Source organism: Phyllostomus discolor, chromosome 6 (assembly GCF_004126475.2).
Source record: "Phyllostomus discolor isolate MPI-MPIP mPhyDis1 chromosome 6, mPhyDis1.pri.v3, whole genome shotgun sequence".
Taxonomy (NCBI): Eukaryota; Metazoa; Chordata; class Mammalia; order Chiroptera; family Phyllostomidae; genus Phyllostomus; species Phyllostomus discolor.
In genome coordinates, this window is record NC_040908.2 from 35,307,947 (window position 1) to 35,321,953 (window position 14,007).

The 14,007-nt window shown below is 43.9% G+C and overlaps 1 protein-coding gene across 7 annotated transcripts in view; it reads left to right on the forward strand.

Moving 5' to 3' along the window:
- Positions 1–14,007, forward strand: part of EML6 (EMAP like 6) — a 226,943-nt gene that overhangs the window by 74,051 nt on the left and 138,885 nt on the right. For all 7 annotated transcript variants that reach the window (XR_004903668.1, XM_036027959.1, XM_036027961.1 and 4 more), the window contains exons 2-4: positions 7,766–7,925; positions 10,954–11,052; positions 13,667–13,735. Coding sequence is in view for 6 of the 7 variants with exons in the window: in XM_036027959.1 (XP_035883852.1) it covers positions 7,766–7,925; positions 10,954–11,052; positions 13,667–13,735 (328 nt within the window). In the remaining variant the exon portion in view is untranslated. The remainder of the gene's footprint in view (positions 1–7,765; positions 7,926–10,953; positions 11,053–13,666; positions 13,736–14,007) is intronic.

Here is a 14,007-nt window from a genome sequence, read left to right on the forward strand (position 1 = left end):
TGCTAAAATTTAACCGTTCCTGCTGGTCCGTCCAGGCTGGCTGCAGCATGCTACCACCTGCTCCCGTCCCAGGCAGCCCAGTCACTCGGCCCTTACCCATTCTTTTATGTGATATTAAGGTATTGCTAGAATGTATTTAATAGCTTTATTCCAATATGGGCTTAGAAACACTGAGCATGCAAGATATGTGGCATGTCTTTATTTTCATAAATCACATTCATTCTTGTTAGATGTACCATTCATCAAAGTTGTCAGTGAGGGACCACTACCTAACCATGGATTTATAGGGGCTTACACAGTTCAGGAACATGGCAGCAGACCCTGGTGGTCCATCCACATGGCTAACCCTTCTGCTCATCCCCATTCAGCCCACTGGGAAGGTGGGGCCTTCTCCGTGGTGTCAGATGAGATCACGGTCCCAGCAGTGGGACTCCAGGGCCAAGTGCAGCCCTAGGGACCAAGCAGGACTGGAGCACAGGCATCCCACCTGAGGCCACAGTACCTCCAGGCCACTGTGTTCAAATAAAGCCTTCCTGTGCCTTTGTTCACCTCACAGGTGAGCATCCACTGAGGTTGGGCCATTTCCTCCTCAGCCTGGGAAGAAACGGCCTTCCCCACTGCCCCCACATGGTCCAGCCTCATCACCTCGATGTGCAATACTTACAGCTCCAACGCTGGAAAAGTTCTCTCAGGGTTATCTTCAGGGAAGAGGGAGAAGACTTTCTTATACTTTCCTGGCGAGACAATTAAATACAGGGTCCAGCAGAAGTAATGCCTGCTTGAGTGTGGTTGTAGGGTAATAATATGGGTGTAATAGTTTATAGTTTTAATTTGAACATTTCACCTAAAATTCCATATGGTGTGCTTGAGTGTGATATTGTTATGTTACAGAATTACACGCTTATGATTTTGTAATAAGAGATTTCGTAGTAAAGAGGGACGTTATTTGTGCCGGACCTTGTATATATGCTAACATAAAAAATTATTACAGAATCAGTGAAGCAACCTGGGCAAAAGTGAAACGAGGCTTTAAAAGGTGAAGTCAGAATCATGAACATTTTTAAATGCTGCATTTGGAACAAGCACACACATATAGTTTTTTGCCTTCAGGAATCAAGAATGATGCGTGTTGATTAGTGTTTTTTGTTTAACCTCATAAACAAGGCTGCCTCTTTCCACGACCCTGTTCATTCTCATCTGCTTCCCACACAACATATTTAGAAATCTTCCTGATCTTATCTGACACCAGAAAGACATGTTTTTGCCCTCTTGGCATCCTGGAGAAACAAATCAATTCCCTCTCCTAGACAGGGTGATGAAAATCCTTCTCTGCAGTGCTTTCTATTGCTATGGTAACAGAATAATGGGATTTCCCAATGGAACTAGATTTATATGTACACAGAGGAAAGTAGTTCTCTAAAAGCTTGATCCCTTTTTGTAGCCGAGTGTAAGATGGGATCACCACAATGAACCAAGAACTAAAATGACACCAAACCCTCTCACATGGGTCTGGAATGAGACCTGCCTTGTACTCAGACACTCAGTGAAAGGGAGTCAATTTTTAAAGTTTCCATATTAAGACATTGCTGTTGTGACTATGATAATTTTCAAAATTTGCCAAGTGCAACTTTTCTTAGAAAAGCAGAGGACTCTCAAATGGCAGACAGACTTAAAATATAAATAATTAGTATCAGTGCTTCCAGTCCATCACAGAAAGGTCCATGGCATTATGATGTGGAAAAGGAGATGAAGGGAAGCCCAGAGCAAAACGGGTATTTTGTGTAGTGGTGGTACTTTCCACTTCTGTGATTTCCTCCCAGGAAGGACACAGAAGTCAGTCATTTCTCAAGAAATCTCATCAGAAGGAATTCAGGGGTCGTGATTCTTCGCACAGGGCCCCTTAATGGGATAAGGGGACCCACCCTCTCTTAATCTGTTGTCTGGTCTAAAGGCGTTACTGTAGGTTAGCTTCTTAGGCTCAGGGCACCCTGTGGAAGGAGCAAAGAAAAGTTTCAAAGTATGCAGGAGGGGTGGATTTGGTTTTATATGAGGAATATATATATATTACCATATATTACATATATTACAGTGTATATATCTGTATACATATCTGTAATTTAGATGCTTCTGAACTAAAGTTTCAAAAGATGTTTTGAGAGTAGACGAAAACAGATCCTGCTCAAAATGATTTATTTTTTAATCCTTGCCCGAGGACATGCTCATTGATTTGAGAGAAAAGGAGAGAAACATGGATTGGTCACCTCTCATACACACCTGGACCGCAGGACCAAACCCGTAAACACACCCTGACCGGGAATCAAGCCTGCGACTCTTCAGTTCACAGGACAACTCTCCCTGTGAGGTCGTCCTGTGAACCTGCCAGGGCCAAAGTGACTTTTTATGAGCCTCCTGAATTCCTAAACGAAGAGACATTGGGTAAAGGGAAGAGATGCTTCAAACCCGCTTTTAAAAGGAGTGCCTCAGCAGCTGCACCATGACTGGTCCCTTATATTACGCTCCTGCAAGTCCAGAGATGAAAGGTGGTAACGTTTCATTCTCTCTCTCTTATGAGACATAAAAAGTGCTGGTGCAATGAGATGACAAATTTAAAATAAAAGTAAATGCCATGCCACTGGGCTGTGCTCTGTCACTGTGTTACCCGGACGGACGAAAGGAGCGAAGTTTCTGGGAAGCTGATGGGAAAGGTAACTGTTGGCCAAGTAACAAAGTGATTTTCTGCACCCGCTTTGCTTGACATGGACATGGATAAATAGGCACATTATGAGTCATTTTAAGCAATCATGTCATATGCAAGCCAGAGAAATGAGGTCAAAGACTCTTGGCTTAGAAGAAGAGAAATTGATAATTTTGTTAATGTATTCAAATGGCAAAGGAGGAACGGTCAATGTATCATGTGCTGGGAAGAGTTGATTTAAAGGACAGTGTAAAGGAGCTTCTGGCAGAGAAAGACAAGAAAAAAAAAACCCAACCCCCAAACAGCAAATAACAAAACAAGAAAAATTTCAAGGTGAACTTTTCCATAACTGATAAATTTGTGAGCTTTACTATGAATGAAAAAAATGATAATAACCAGAGTAAAAATACTTCAAATCCACAATGGGATAATACTAGGTCACACTGCTAATTGAATAACTTACGATAAATTATTTTGAAGGCCTCTTTAAGGATTTGTTGAAAACTGTCTATTTCATTTCCCCCTTCATTCACGGAACAAGAAAAGTCAGGAATCATGAAATCATATTAAGATGATGACCTAGGACTTTTCTCTTTTTAATTCTGGGTGATTCTGAACCTCGGGGATCTACCCAGCATTCCAAGCATTTTTAACTAGAAGCTTTGATCACAGCCAAACAGTTTCCTTTATGTCTCTTGAAAGTGCCTCTGACCGTTTAGGGGCAGTGCGCCCACTGCCCTTCATTTCCCAGCCCCGAGGCAGAACCTGCTGCGGGCAGGGAGGGGAGAGGTGAGCCGGCCTGGGGATGGGATCATTCACTTCTTCTTCCTCAGCAAGCATTGTGTGTGTGTGTTTGCTTTTTATTGTTTTTCTTAATCCTCATCCAAGGATATATTAACCGATTTTAGAGAGAGAGAGAGAAACACCCACGGGTGTCCTCCTGTACGTGCCCACAACCTTTCGTGTACAGGTCGGTGCTCCAACCATCCAAGACACCCGGCCAGGGCCAGCAAGTGCTTAGTTAATGCCGCCTCTGCTATAGGATGTTTCGGGAACTGTGTACAGAGCCATAGAAACTGCCCTGCCCTCCTGGAGCGTACAGTCTAGTCAAACCCCCTTCCCCATACCCCACAGGACTGCAGACCTGAGGAGTCTCCTCGGCGTCCCCACTAAAAATCAGATGGAGTTAAGGCCATTTCCCCAGGATCAGGTTCGTAGTCTTCCAACTCAAATGCTGCCGAGCTCTGGGCCTTATCCACTCAGTTACCCAAGCAAAAAAATTCTGGCAACTTGGACATGTTAAGGTTTTGTTTAGCCTCAAACATTCTCAACCTTTACCCACTCTCTTTCTCTTAAATACCCGTTGACACAGGGGTCCCCAACCTCTGGGGCTCGGACCAGTACCAGTCTGGGCCTGTTAGGAATTGGGCCGCACAGCAGGAGGTGAACTTGAATGTAATGCACTTGAATCGTCCTGAAACAATCCCCACCCCGTGTCTGTGGAAAAGTGGTCTTCCACAAAGCCGGTCCCGGATGCCAAAAAGGCTGGGGACCACTGCCCGAACTCATCCTTTCCATCCCTTCTACTCCAGTGTTGCCTTGCTGTCTCACCGAGTCCTATCTGGCCTCCCTGCCTCCTCTCCTCACACCCCCTCCCTATCTGTGCTTCCCGCTGTGCCTCCCTGCTGCCAGGGTTACCTTCCTAACCTGTGAAACTGTTTGCGCTGTGTCCTGCTGGTAATTGTCAGTGGTGCCCGAACTTCCTGGCCAGCCTCCGAGGGCTTTCGTGACCACCCCTGCTCATCTGCCCATCTCGTTTCCTGCTGCTCTCAGCAAGGCTTTCACTGTGGACTTTGTCTTTCCACACGGACGCCCTTGGCACCTTGTCTGTCATATGGACTCATATTTTCATAAAAGTCTTGGGCAGCTGGTCACCCCATCCTCTGTCCTCCATCTTTTTATGTCCTTGCGTGTATGTATTGACATTTCATTATTTATTCACATGTCTGTCCTTCCACATAGGCTAAGCTTCTTGGGCAGTGTATTTTCCATTTATGTATTTATAATGGTACCCCTGATATTTCTTAGGTACTTAAATAAGGGTTTGTTGAATGAACAAGCTAAAATACATATACCAGTTTGTCATTAGGTGTTTATAGACTTCTTCCATCCACTTGTCTTGTAATTTTCTAGGACATCTAGATACCATCAAATGCCAAAGATAAAAGATGCCCCAACAAAAGTAAGATTGGGAGTGTCATTTTATACCTTTTTGGTCACTGCTCATCAAGCCTGAAGGCTGAAGTGCTCTACAAGCATAAAAGGTTTTAAAGCTTCTTGCATTCATCTATTGTGACAAAGCTCTGCCTCTGTATGTGTTATCTTTTCATATCACTCCTTATGAAGATTCCTGAGGATACGCTTTCCAGCAAGCACTTGTTACATGGCTCAGATACGGGCTCCCAGGTGTTTCTCTTGCCAGGACTCCTCTGCCAGCGCTTAGAACTCCCTAGACTCTGAGAGATGGGGCTTCCTCTGGGGAGAGTGGTCTCAGCAGCCGCACCTGGGGCGTGAGTTATTCCCTGAGCCTCCCCTGATGCTCAGTGCATTCTGGCCTATCCTCTCCTGCCCCTCCCTCTGGACCCTCCCGAACTCCCTGCTACTCAGCTAAAGCTGCAAAGCCGGCCTGCACCCTGTTTGCCTTCCTGAGAAACCCCACGCCCTCTGCCCAGGCCCCGGCCAAACCTGTGGGCAGCCCTGCCAGGGTGTTTGCCAGAGGAGAACTTTTCCTGAAGGAAGGGCTTGAGTGAAGAGGCTCACTGTCAGAAGGAGAGAGCAATGTGTAGAGACTATTCTTCTGGGAAAAGTCTCCAGAAACAGGCAGTGATGGACTCCCGGAACAAATTCTAGACACCTCGCTGCTGCTGCCTGGGAAATAACCAGCTGCGAGGATGTGCAGTGAAGCAGTGCGCTTGGGTTGCTGCAGCCCTGGACCTCGGGTAATGTTGGATCGGGGCCCCAGCGGCCGAACCAGAAGCCCACGTCAATGCCCCAAAGCCTTCGTCCTTCTGGAAGGTGATCGACTTGCGGCCTTCACACAGTTAGTGATTGCCTGGTCTGCCCCTACACAGCTTTTAAGCCAGAGCCTGGTCCCCAACACCTGGCAGCAGGTGGGGCCAGGTGCCCTACACTGTGATTCGGCCTTGGGGTTCGGGGGGAAGGTGACGCATCAAGGAGGATTGGGGTTGGCTTAACAGGCCATGTGAGCCAGGCACCTTACTGACAAGTCAAGGATGAGGAGACTCCAGTGCCTGGGGCAACTAGGTGTTTCTCATCTCAGGATTCCTCTGCTGGCCCCGTGGGACTCCTGAGATCCCGTGAGGTCTGGGCTCCTCTGGGGAGGGAGGTCGTGGCCACAGCACCTGGGGCCTGATTCCAGTGTTCTTCGAACCTCTCCAACACTCCACTGGGACTTGCACTCACTACCCAACACAGCCGGAGCCACAGAGCGCCCCTGTGCACTCTCACTGCACCCTGTTTGCCTAAAAAGGAAAACATAAACCCGGTGCGGCACCCAGCCCCGACAGGAGGGTGCAAGTGGGGCAGACCTCCAGCTTCAAGGCAGTGCCTGGACTGCAGACATGTGGGGTGGGGCGAGGGGAGCCCCTGGGAAGACAAGCTGCACTCGGCTCCAGGGTACACGGCCTGGGGGGGCCTGTTGGTGAGGGGCTGGGTGGTACTCAGGGGTCTTCTGCAGTGGATGGCACTAGGTTTGGTGGGCGGCCCAGGAAGGGACCACCATGACATGCTATGGTACTTGGTGGCTGCAGAATTGTGGGGACCATGCACGGAGCCAGGAGAGAACCAGGAAGCAGTTTGTTTTTCAGAGGCACACCGTGTCCACAGAGACTTGGTGATGTCGGTTGTTACCTATCTGACGCCAGTTACACGAGTGGTGGTGATAAAGAGCTTGCATCAAGGGCTCACTTTGTGCCGGGTCCTGTGCTAAATGCTCTACAGTCATTAAGTTACCTATTTTAATATAGTATCTTCATTTGATAGCCAAGGAACTCGAGGCAAAAGAGATGAAGCAATACGTTCAAGCAACCAGAGGTAGTAAAGGGCAGCCAGTATGCAAATCCAGGTGTCTAATTCCAGAGCGTGTACTCTTACTAAAGCCATGCTGAAATTAGAAAGGGGGAAAACCCGACTTTTGTTGCTAGGTAAACAGTCATCTGCTAGTTTTTTCAAATATAGGTAATGTGCTCTTTTTTGCTCTGTTTTCAATTCCCAATACCTATTTTTAGAAAGGCACAACTTCTTTATACAGTGAATTTAAAACATGAGAGTGATTTCTCAGCTGGAAGTAGTAATGATAACATTTCCCCCTCTTGGCTGCTACAGACTCCTAGAAATTCTGGTTGGTGTTTGACGGAGTTTTATTTTGATTGCACTGCAGAGGGAAAATGCTGCACAAAAACACAAGCGTAGTAATTAGCGGTTCTCTTGGTGTCACAGTAATTGATGTAAAATAGACAATTTCATTTCAAATACATGATCTATGGCCACAGAAGCAGCACTTGACTCTGGACCCCTCCGTGCTTTGAACCCCTAACAAGCATGGTGCGTGGCGTCTCCAGCAGGTTTAGTTAACCCTGAGAAGTGCACTTTGTCCTAACAACAGCAGTTCCCCTAAACTAAAGTCAAAAGCTAGCTTGAAAGCTGAATGATATTTTCAAAATCAGTGAGTAAACATCGTGACATAAAGCAGAACCATACAGAAGATTCTCTAATCATAGAATCATAGAATTATAATCCTGACAGTGTCCCATTTTCAAGGTAAGCAAGTGGGTAAAATCAGATGAAACCATTGTTAAATTGTGCCAAGCCTCCTTGTGAAAGTTGAACATTTATATTTAGACCAATTGGGTAATTAATTATTTGGGGGGGATAGTTCAGATTTTCCTGTTAGATGATTAAAATGGGAAACAAATGTGGATAAAAGATGATCGGTGTTTTTCTTGACTGTGTTCAGCAGAGGATGTGAAAAGAGCCCTTTTTCTTTTCCAGCCTTGCCTTACACCCAGATAAAACTCTCGTTGCAACTGGCCAAGTTGGGAAGGAGCCATATATATGTATATGGGATTCCTATAATGTCCAGACCGTGTCTATCCTTAAAGATGTCCATACGCATGGAGTCGCCTGCCTGGCTTTTGACTCAGATGGACAGGTGTGTATCTTTTTCTATTTTCATTTTCTTTAATGATTTCTCATAGGTCGCTTAGAATTATGATTCACGTAGCCTATAGACTTAGAAGGTCTATCAGCCCTTGCTGTCGCCCCTTGGCAGCCTCTGAGGGTCTTCATCTGTTTGAGCCTTTTCCGAGCTTGTGGCACTGACACCCAGCCCTGAATAAGCCCATTGAGGTCCGTGTCCCCCCTCCCCCCACTCTCAGCATCTGGTTAAAAAGCCTCAGGGAGGAAGTCCTGAACTCATGCTGACCACGTCCATCATGACTCAACAATTCTGCTCAGCAATTCCGTTATGTCTTCCATTGTTAGCTTCCTATTTGGAATAAGGGTTGGATCAAACCTGTTCCACAGATCTCACACCCTGAGCATCACCTTGGTTCTCCTTGCTTTCAGATTACATCATCTCCTAATAGTCCACTGAGAAGGCTCTCTTGGACTCTTTCCCTTGAGGTCACTTCTAACAAAGTCTCCTTACCCACTCCCCCAGAATTCAGGCAGTCACTGCTGCGTGTGTATTTATTAGTTTTACAGTAGCTCTGACGTTCGTCCTCTCCATACCATCCTCTCTGCCACCATCCTGTAAGTTCCAACTCTGTGTCTTACCTGACAATTTAAACAACCTCTTAACTGGTCTCAACACAGTAAATTTCTTGATAATACATTTCACAAACTGGAAAAAGAAGTGTCAGAGAATTGTTTAAAAACAAGAAACCCTAGGGTACCCATTGAATCAAGTCCACATTTTGTAGCTGGGCATTCCAGGCTCACCAACTTCTCTAGCCTTGCCTTCACTATCCCCTTGTGGTCGAACTGGACAGGTGAGCAGGGGTCCTCCACCAGCCCTTGCTCTTCGCACCTGTGGGCCCCCTCAGGCTGTCCTGTCTAGCCTCTTTGCCCCTTAAAGTAACTCATTCTTCCACAAACTTCACAAGTCTTCATGAAGCCTTCCCAGTGGCCCCAACAAGGTTTCTGTCTTTTCCTTGACTTCCAGCAACACTTGGCAGAAAAGGTTTGGTTATATGTCACAGAGGTCGATTGTATCTCAATTTTAAAACTATGTTGCGGAAAGGAGTGGAGATAGTGAGGGGTCTTCCTGGCTCCCACTGCGTTTTCTCCTCTCTAAGGCCTTGCCTTCCCCCCCCCCCCCCCCCCCCCCCCCCCCCGGCCTTGTCCGTGTTCCAAGGCCACTTTTACTCTTTTTTTTTAAACCTTCTGTATTTTGGTCAGTTAATGTCTTCAATCCAATTTTTGTCAAAGTTCAGAATTCTGTAAGCCTGTGTTGTGGAAAGACCTGTCAAATTATTCACAGATGCTTGACCAAACTCGAAGTTTTGTGTGAAGTTCAGTGGATTGTAGGACTTGACTTGGTTTGAGTCACTTTTTAAAATTAACATTGGCGTACCGGCATTCTACTTTGAGGGAGTAGTGATCATTATTCATTTTTCTTTCCAGAACCAGATTCACTACAATGTAGGCCTCTGGCATATCTGTTTTTGATTTTACTACATTGTAATCTCATCTAATTTAGTGAGGATAATGCCTACATTCCATTGCATATCCACATCTAAAGACAAAAAGCTGGTTAGTGACTTTTGTTTGAACTTGAAGTTATGGACTTCCCGACTAAACTGAATGAATGTGTCAGGACGCACACGCACATACAGGTGTAAATGTGTGCTTGGATGCATTCTTAAATTCATATTCTCAATCTGATTTTGGTTGCGTTTTTCTAGCAAACATTCTTTATCAGAATTGGTTCTAAAGCAATAATATTCGACCTTTTCCATCTCATGGCACACAAACTAATTGCTGCAATTCTGGAGCACACCATATTTTTTGCCAATCTGACAAAAAATAGGTATGATTTTGATTCATTCATATCGGCTGGCTGTTGTCATTTTGTTTGACGGTCTAAGGGAAGAGAAGGGCCCTTGACTAAATAGGTAGGTATTGCACGTTTTAAAAATTCTTGCAGCACACCAGTGTGCCACAGCACGCTGGTTGAAAATCGCTGTTCTAAAGCATGACAACAAAAATATAAAGTGACTGAGGGAAGTCAACTTTAGCCTTTAGTCTTCCTTTTGCACGGTGGGGGTCGGGTGGCGTCGGGGTGCTTCAGTCAGTTGAGGAAAACAACCTCCTGTGACGTGCTTACCATGACGGACGTCCTGGCTTGCTGAGCCTGTTTCTTCAGGTCTGCCTCATTCCCTAGACAGAGTTCACTGGAACCAAGTGATATTTAGAAAATGACGAGTGGCCCATCCCCTCTCAAGCAACAAAGGGAATATAAATGCTCCTCAGGTAGCTGTGGGGTCTGTCACTGCAAATGAATAAAATAGATTCCTTTTGGCTGTGTCTCAATAATGTGGGCTTTACTTTAGTGAAAAGTAAGTTAAATTTTCCTTTCTCTTGAGGACAAATTCTGATATGAACCCAAAGAATGTGGACTGGAAGACGAAGTGCCAGTTTCCTTTCACTAAAATTATGTATTCTTCTTGAGTCATTTGGGATGTTTGTGAAAATATGGAAATTAAGGAGAATGAAAATAATATTAATGTATGGGATTTCTCCTTTATTTTTTGGTCAGACCCTTTAATTCTAGTAGTTCGTTGAGGCTCCCACACTATAAAATCCTAGGCTGTCTTAAATCTCACATTAAGATCTTAAATTTAAAAAATAAATTTAAACCCTGCCTTCAAGTTCTGTTTCTATGGTTTCCAATGTCTAATCAGAGATTCATGAGATTTTTGCACATATGTTTCTGTGTTTAAGAAGGATAATTGACTTGTAACTGATAGGCTTTTGAAATTTCAGTATATATGCATGGAAGTCATCTGTGATAGCTTTTTTGGATTTAAGATGGATCTTGAGAAATTATTTTTTTCATCATAAGCACAAAGCTTGGCCCATAATAGGTAATCAGTTACCATTTGTTGAAAGGGAGCATGGATAATGGGAAATCTTGCCATCATTTTTAGGTATTAAGTTACTGTTCTTATTCTTAGCGTTTAGCCTCTGTGGGATTAGATGCCAAAAACACAGTCTGCATTTGGGACTGGAGGAAGGGAAAGCTTCTGGCCTCAGCCACCGGCCACTCCGACCGGGTAAGAAAACCTTGCTGGATCAAGCCCTACAGATTGTATAACTGGGGAGGGGGCTGTGATAGAGTTTCTCAAAGTTCGTAATACTTTTTAAAGTCAGTTTTCCACGTGTATGTTTTCTCTACATGTTCAGCTTAAAAACTTAGTGTTTTAAAAAAATTAATTTAGGATTAATAGCTATGTTGGCATCTCTTTTGGAGACTGAATGCTTTGTTACTGCTTTTCATGGCTTCCTCATAAAATCAAAATAGAACTATATTTGAAATTATATGCAAAGTTTAGATGTATGTATTCATTTAGAAATGGAAGTAGTTGTTAGAAATTTATATTCACAAAATATTTGTACAAGCATGTACCTTTGCATCTCAAATGAGTGTAGAGACAACTGTGTGGTTCTTTGCTGCACGGGGCACCTTGAGTGTAGGTTGTGGCCGCTTGTCACTCACACAGAAGCGAGTGTGAGAAGTGAGTGCTAGTTCCATGTTGCCATGGCTGGCACGGTGGGATGCGAAGCCAGCATATGCATCAGCTGGTAAGAAATTGATTTCTCTAGCATCTTGCATAATGTAAATAACTTGGCTACTTGACTGCCTTGATTTTCTAATTAAAAAATAATGACTATGTATGATTGTCTTATGTTGATTCTTAGTTGTTTTGTATTTTTGCTGAATATGTGCCCATGTAGAAGGAGGTCTTAATGAAATATTAATTAAATACTAAACTTTGTCTGAAGTCTAAAAAAGCCTTTTTATATGAACAGTGTAGCCTTCCATGGATAATTGTGGTATCAAGGGGATCCCATAGTTGTTCCTACACACTGGGGCAAATTGTGCTTGGGGATTAAGTTCTCAGAAAGCCCAGGAGTGACTGGCAGTGGAACTTCCGGGTTGGAAGTGACCTGGCCCAGTGGTTCCCAGCCCTAACGACACATGAATATGCTCTAAGAGGATTTTACAGCATCATGAGTCCTGGGTTCTACCCCCAGGTATTGGTATTAATTTATTGGTATGTAATTGGTAACAAGTTAGCTCTTACTGAACAAGTTGAAAATATTTGCACTTCTTACATTTTGGATGGTACTGCTTCTGTTTATGCTGTGAGCCCATCATATCTTGTAAAGTAAACCGATTGGACTGGATCGATAGATGAATTTCCTGTTGCTTTGTTACTGTATTGTACACTTTCCAGTTAGGGGTAGCTTGTAAGAAGTGCAGTGCTATGCTAGTGAGAACGCCAATTTTAATAGCCTAGAATATTTTAATGAAATAATGTTCTTTTATAACATTGTTCTCCCAGACCCTGTAATTTCTATCACACCCAGTTTTGTTCTTTACTATTGATGCTAATATAAATGATTACTGAATGCTTATGGGCAAATGATTATGTTCACAGTTATTTTAGTGACTAAAATACTTAATCCCCAGTACTCATTTCTATAATGAGTGCTTTACAGCCTGCAAAATGATCATATTTACCTTATCTTAATTAACCTCATAACAAAACTGAGGTGGTGTCCCTCATTTTAAAGAAGGTGAGGTTAAGGTTAGAGATGCTAAATGTTGCCTGAGCTTGCAAAGCTAAGATGGGTACTTGGACCAGGTGCTCTTTCGTTAGTTCTCTTTCTGTGGTCCATAATTGTTCCTTTCTACCTGACCAAAGGTTATAGGTCTTCCTTCTTTCTCTGATGATTGGCTCGTATTACTCCTTCCTATGTGATGAGAAGTTAGTGGCCTAAGGGCCCTGTGGTCTAGATGCTGGCCCTGGCAGTTGATTCTTTTTTCTGTTAGAGCTTCAGAGAATGTGGTCTGTGGACCACCTGCACCAGAGTCTCCCAGGGTCTATTTAAAAATGCAGGCGCCTGGACTCAGTTTCAGACCCACTAACTCAGGTTCTTTCTGCCAGGGGAGCGTGCATGTTAAACAACTGCCACAGGTGACCTGACCCTAAAGGATCATAGTCTTCTCCCCGCTGTCCCCCAATAGAAACAGGACTACCTGCAGTCTGCCTGGTAGCTTTTCTTAAAGAATGATGAGTAATGTTGGCAGATATGTTTGCAGTTCCTTGGAAAACTGAAAATATGATAGCATTGTGGATCAGATCAAAATGCCGGCCTCGGTGGGCATGGTGCCAGGTAAATGACTCTGCCTTATGTTCAGGAATATTAACTTCTGTGATACTAGAAACTGTTGGCCACATTTTCCTACTCAAAATGAAGCATTTTATAATTCTTTTTACTTTTCATTTTTAAAAACTCTCTCAGAAGTGTTTGTTTAGCCTTGTGGAGAGCTATTGAAAATTCAACCAAAAAATTATCCTACATCATCACAATTTATTTACCCTGCAGGGACAAAGTTAAAAATATGACACCAGTTTGTTCTCAGTGATTGTGCTTAATGATTACCTCTCTATCCAGGCCTAAGGTAAGTGGAGATGAGACAGTAAAACACGTGTTAGCAATTCCTGACTCATCCTCAGAGTCTAACCCTCCACCTCGCAGTCCGTGCAGGCAACACTGTGTTCTAGAGTCAGGGTGGAGCACGGGCAGTCAGACTGATATCTGAAAGAAGGCAAAAAATGTGAGTGACCAACATAGCAACTTTTAATATTTTTTAAACAGATTTTTGATATTTCCTGGGATCCGTATCAGCCAAACAGAGTGGTTAGCTGTGGAGTAAAACATATAAAGGTAAAGTAGTTATCTTTTTCAAATTTTTAGAACCTTGAATGAAAAGTATTTTAGGTGTTTATATACGTAATTTGGTGTTGAGAAACTGCTCGATTTTATATTGTTTTTCTTAAATTTAGAGCCTTCATACCTGCTTCTCTGATCTTGAAGGAAGCTAACATCAGGCGTCCTGCCAGCACCTTGGGGCTTCCTAAACATTCTGTAGTCTTTGTGCAAAGACCTGATTCTAACCTGAGAATATGTTTGCTGAAATACGGGTACTTGTTGCTTCA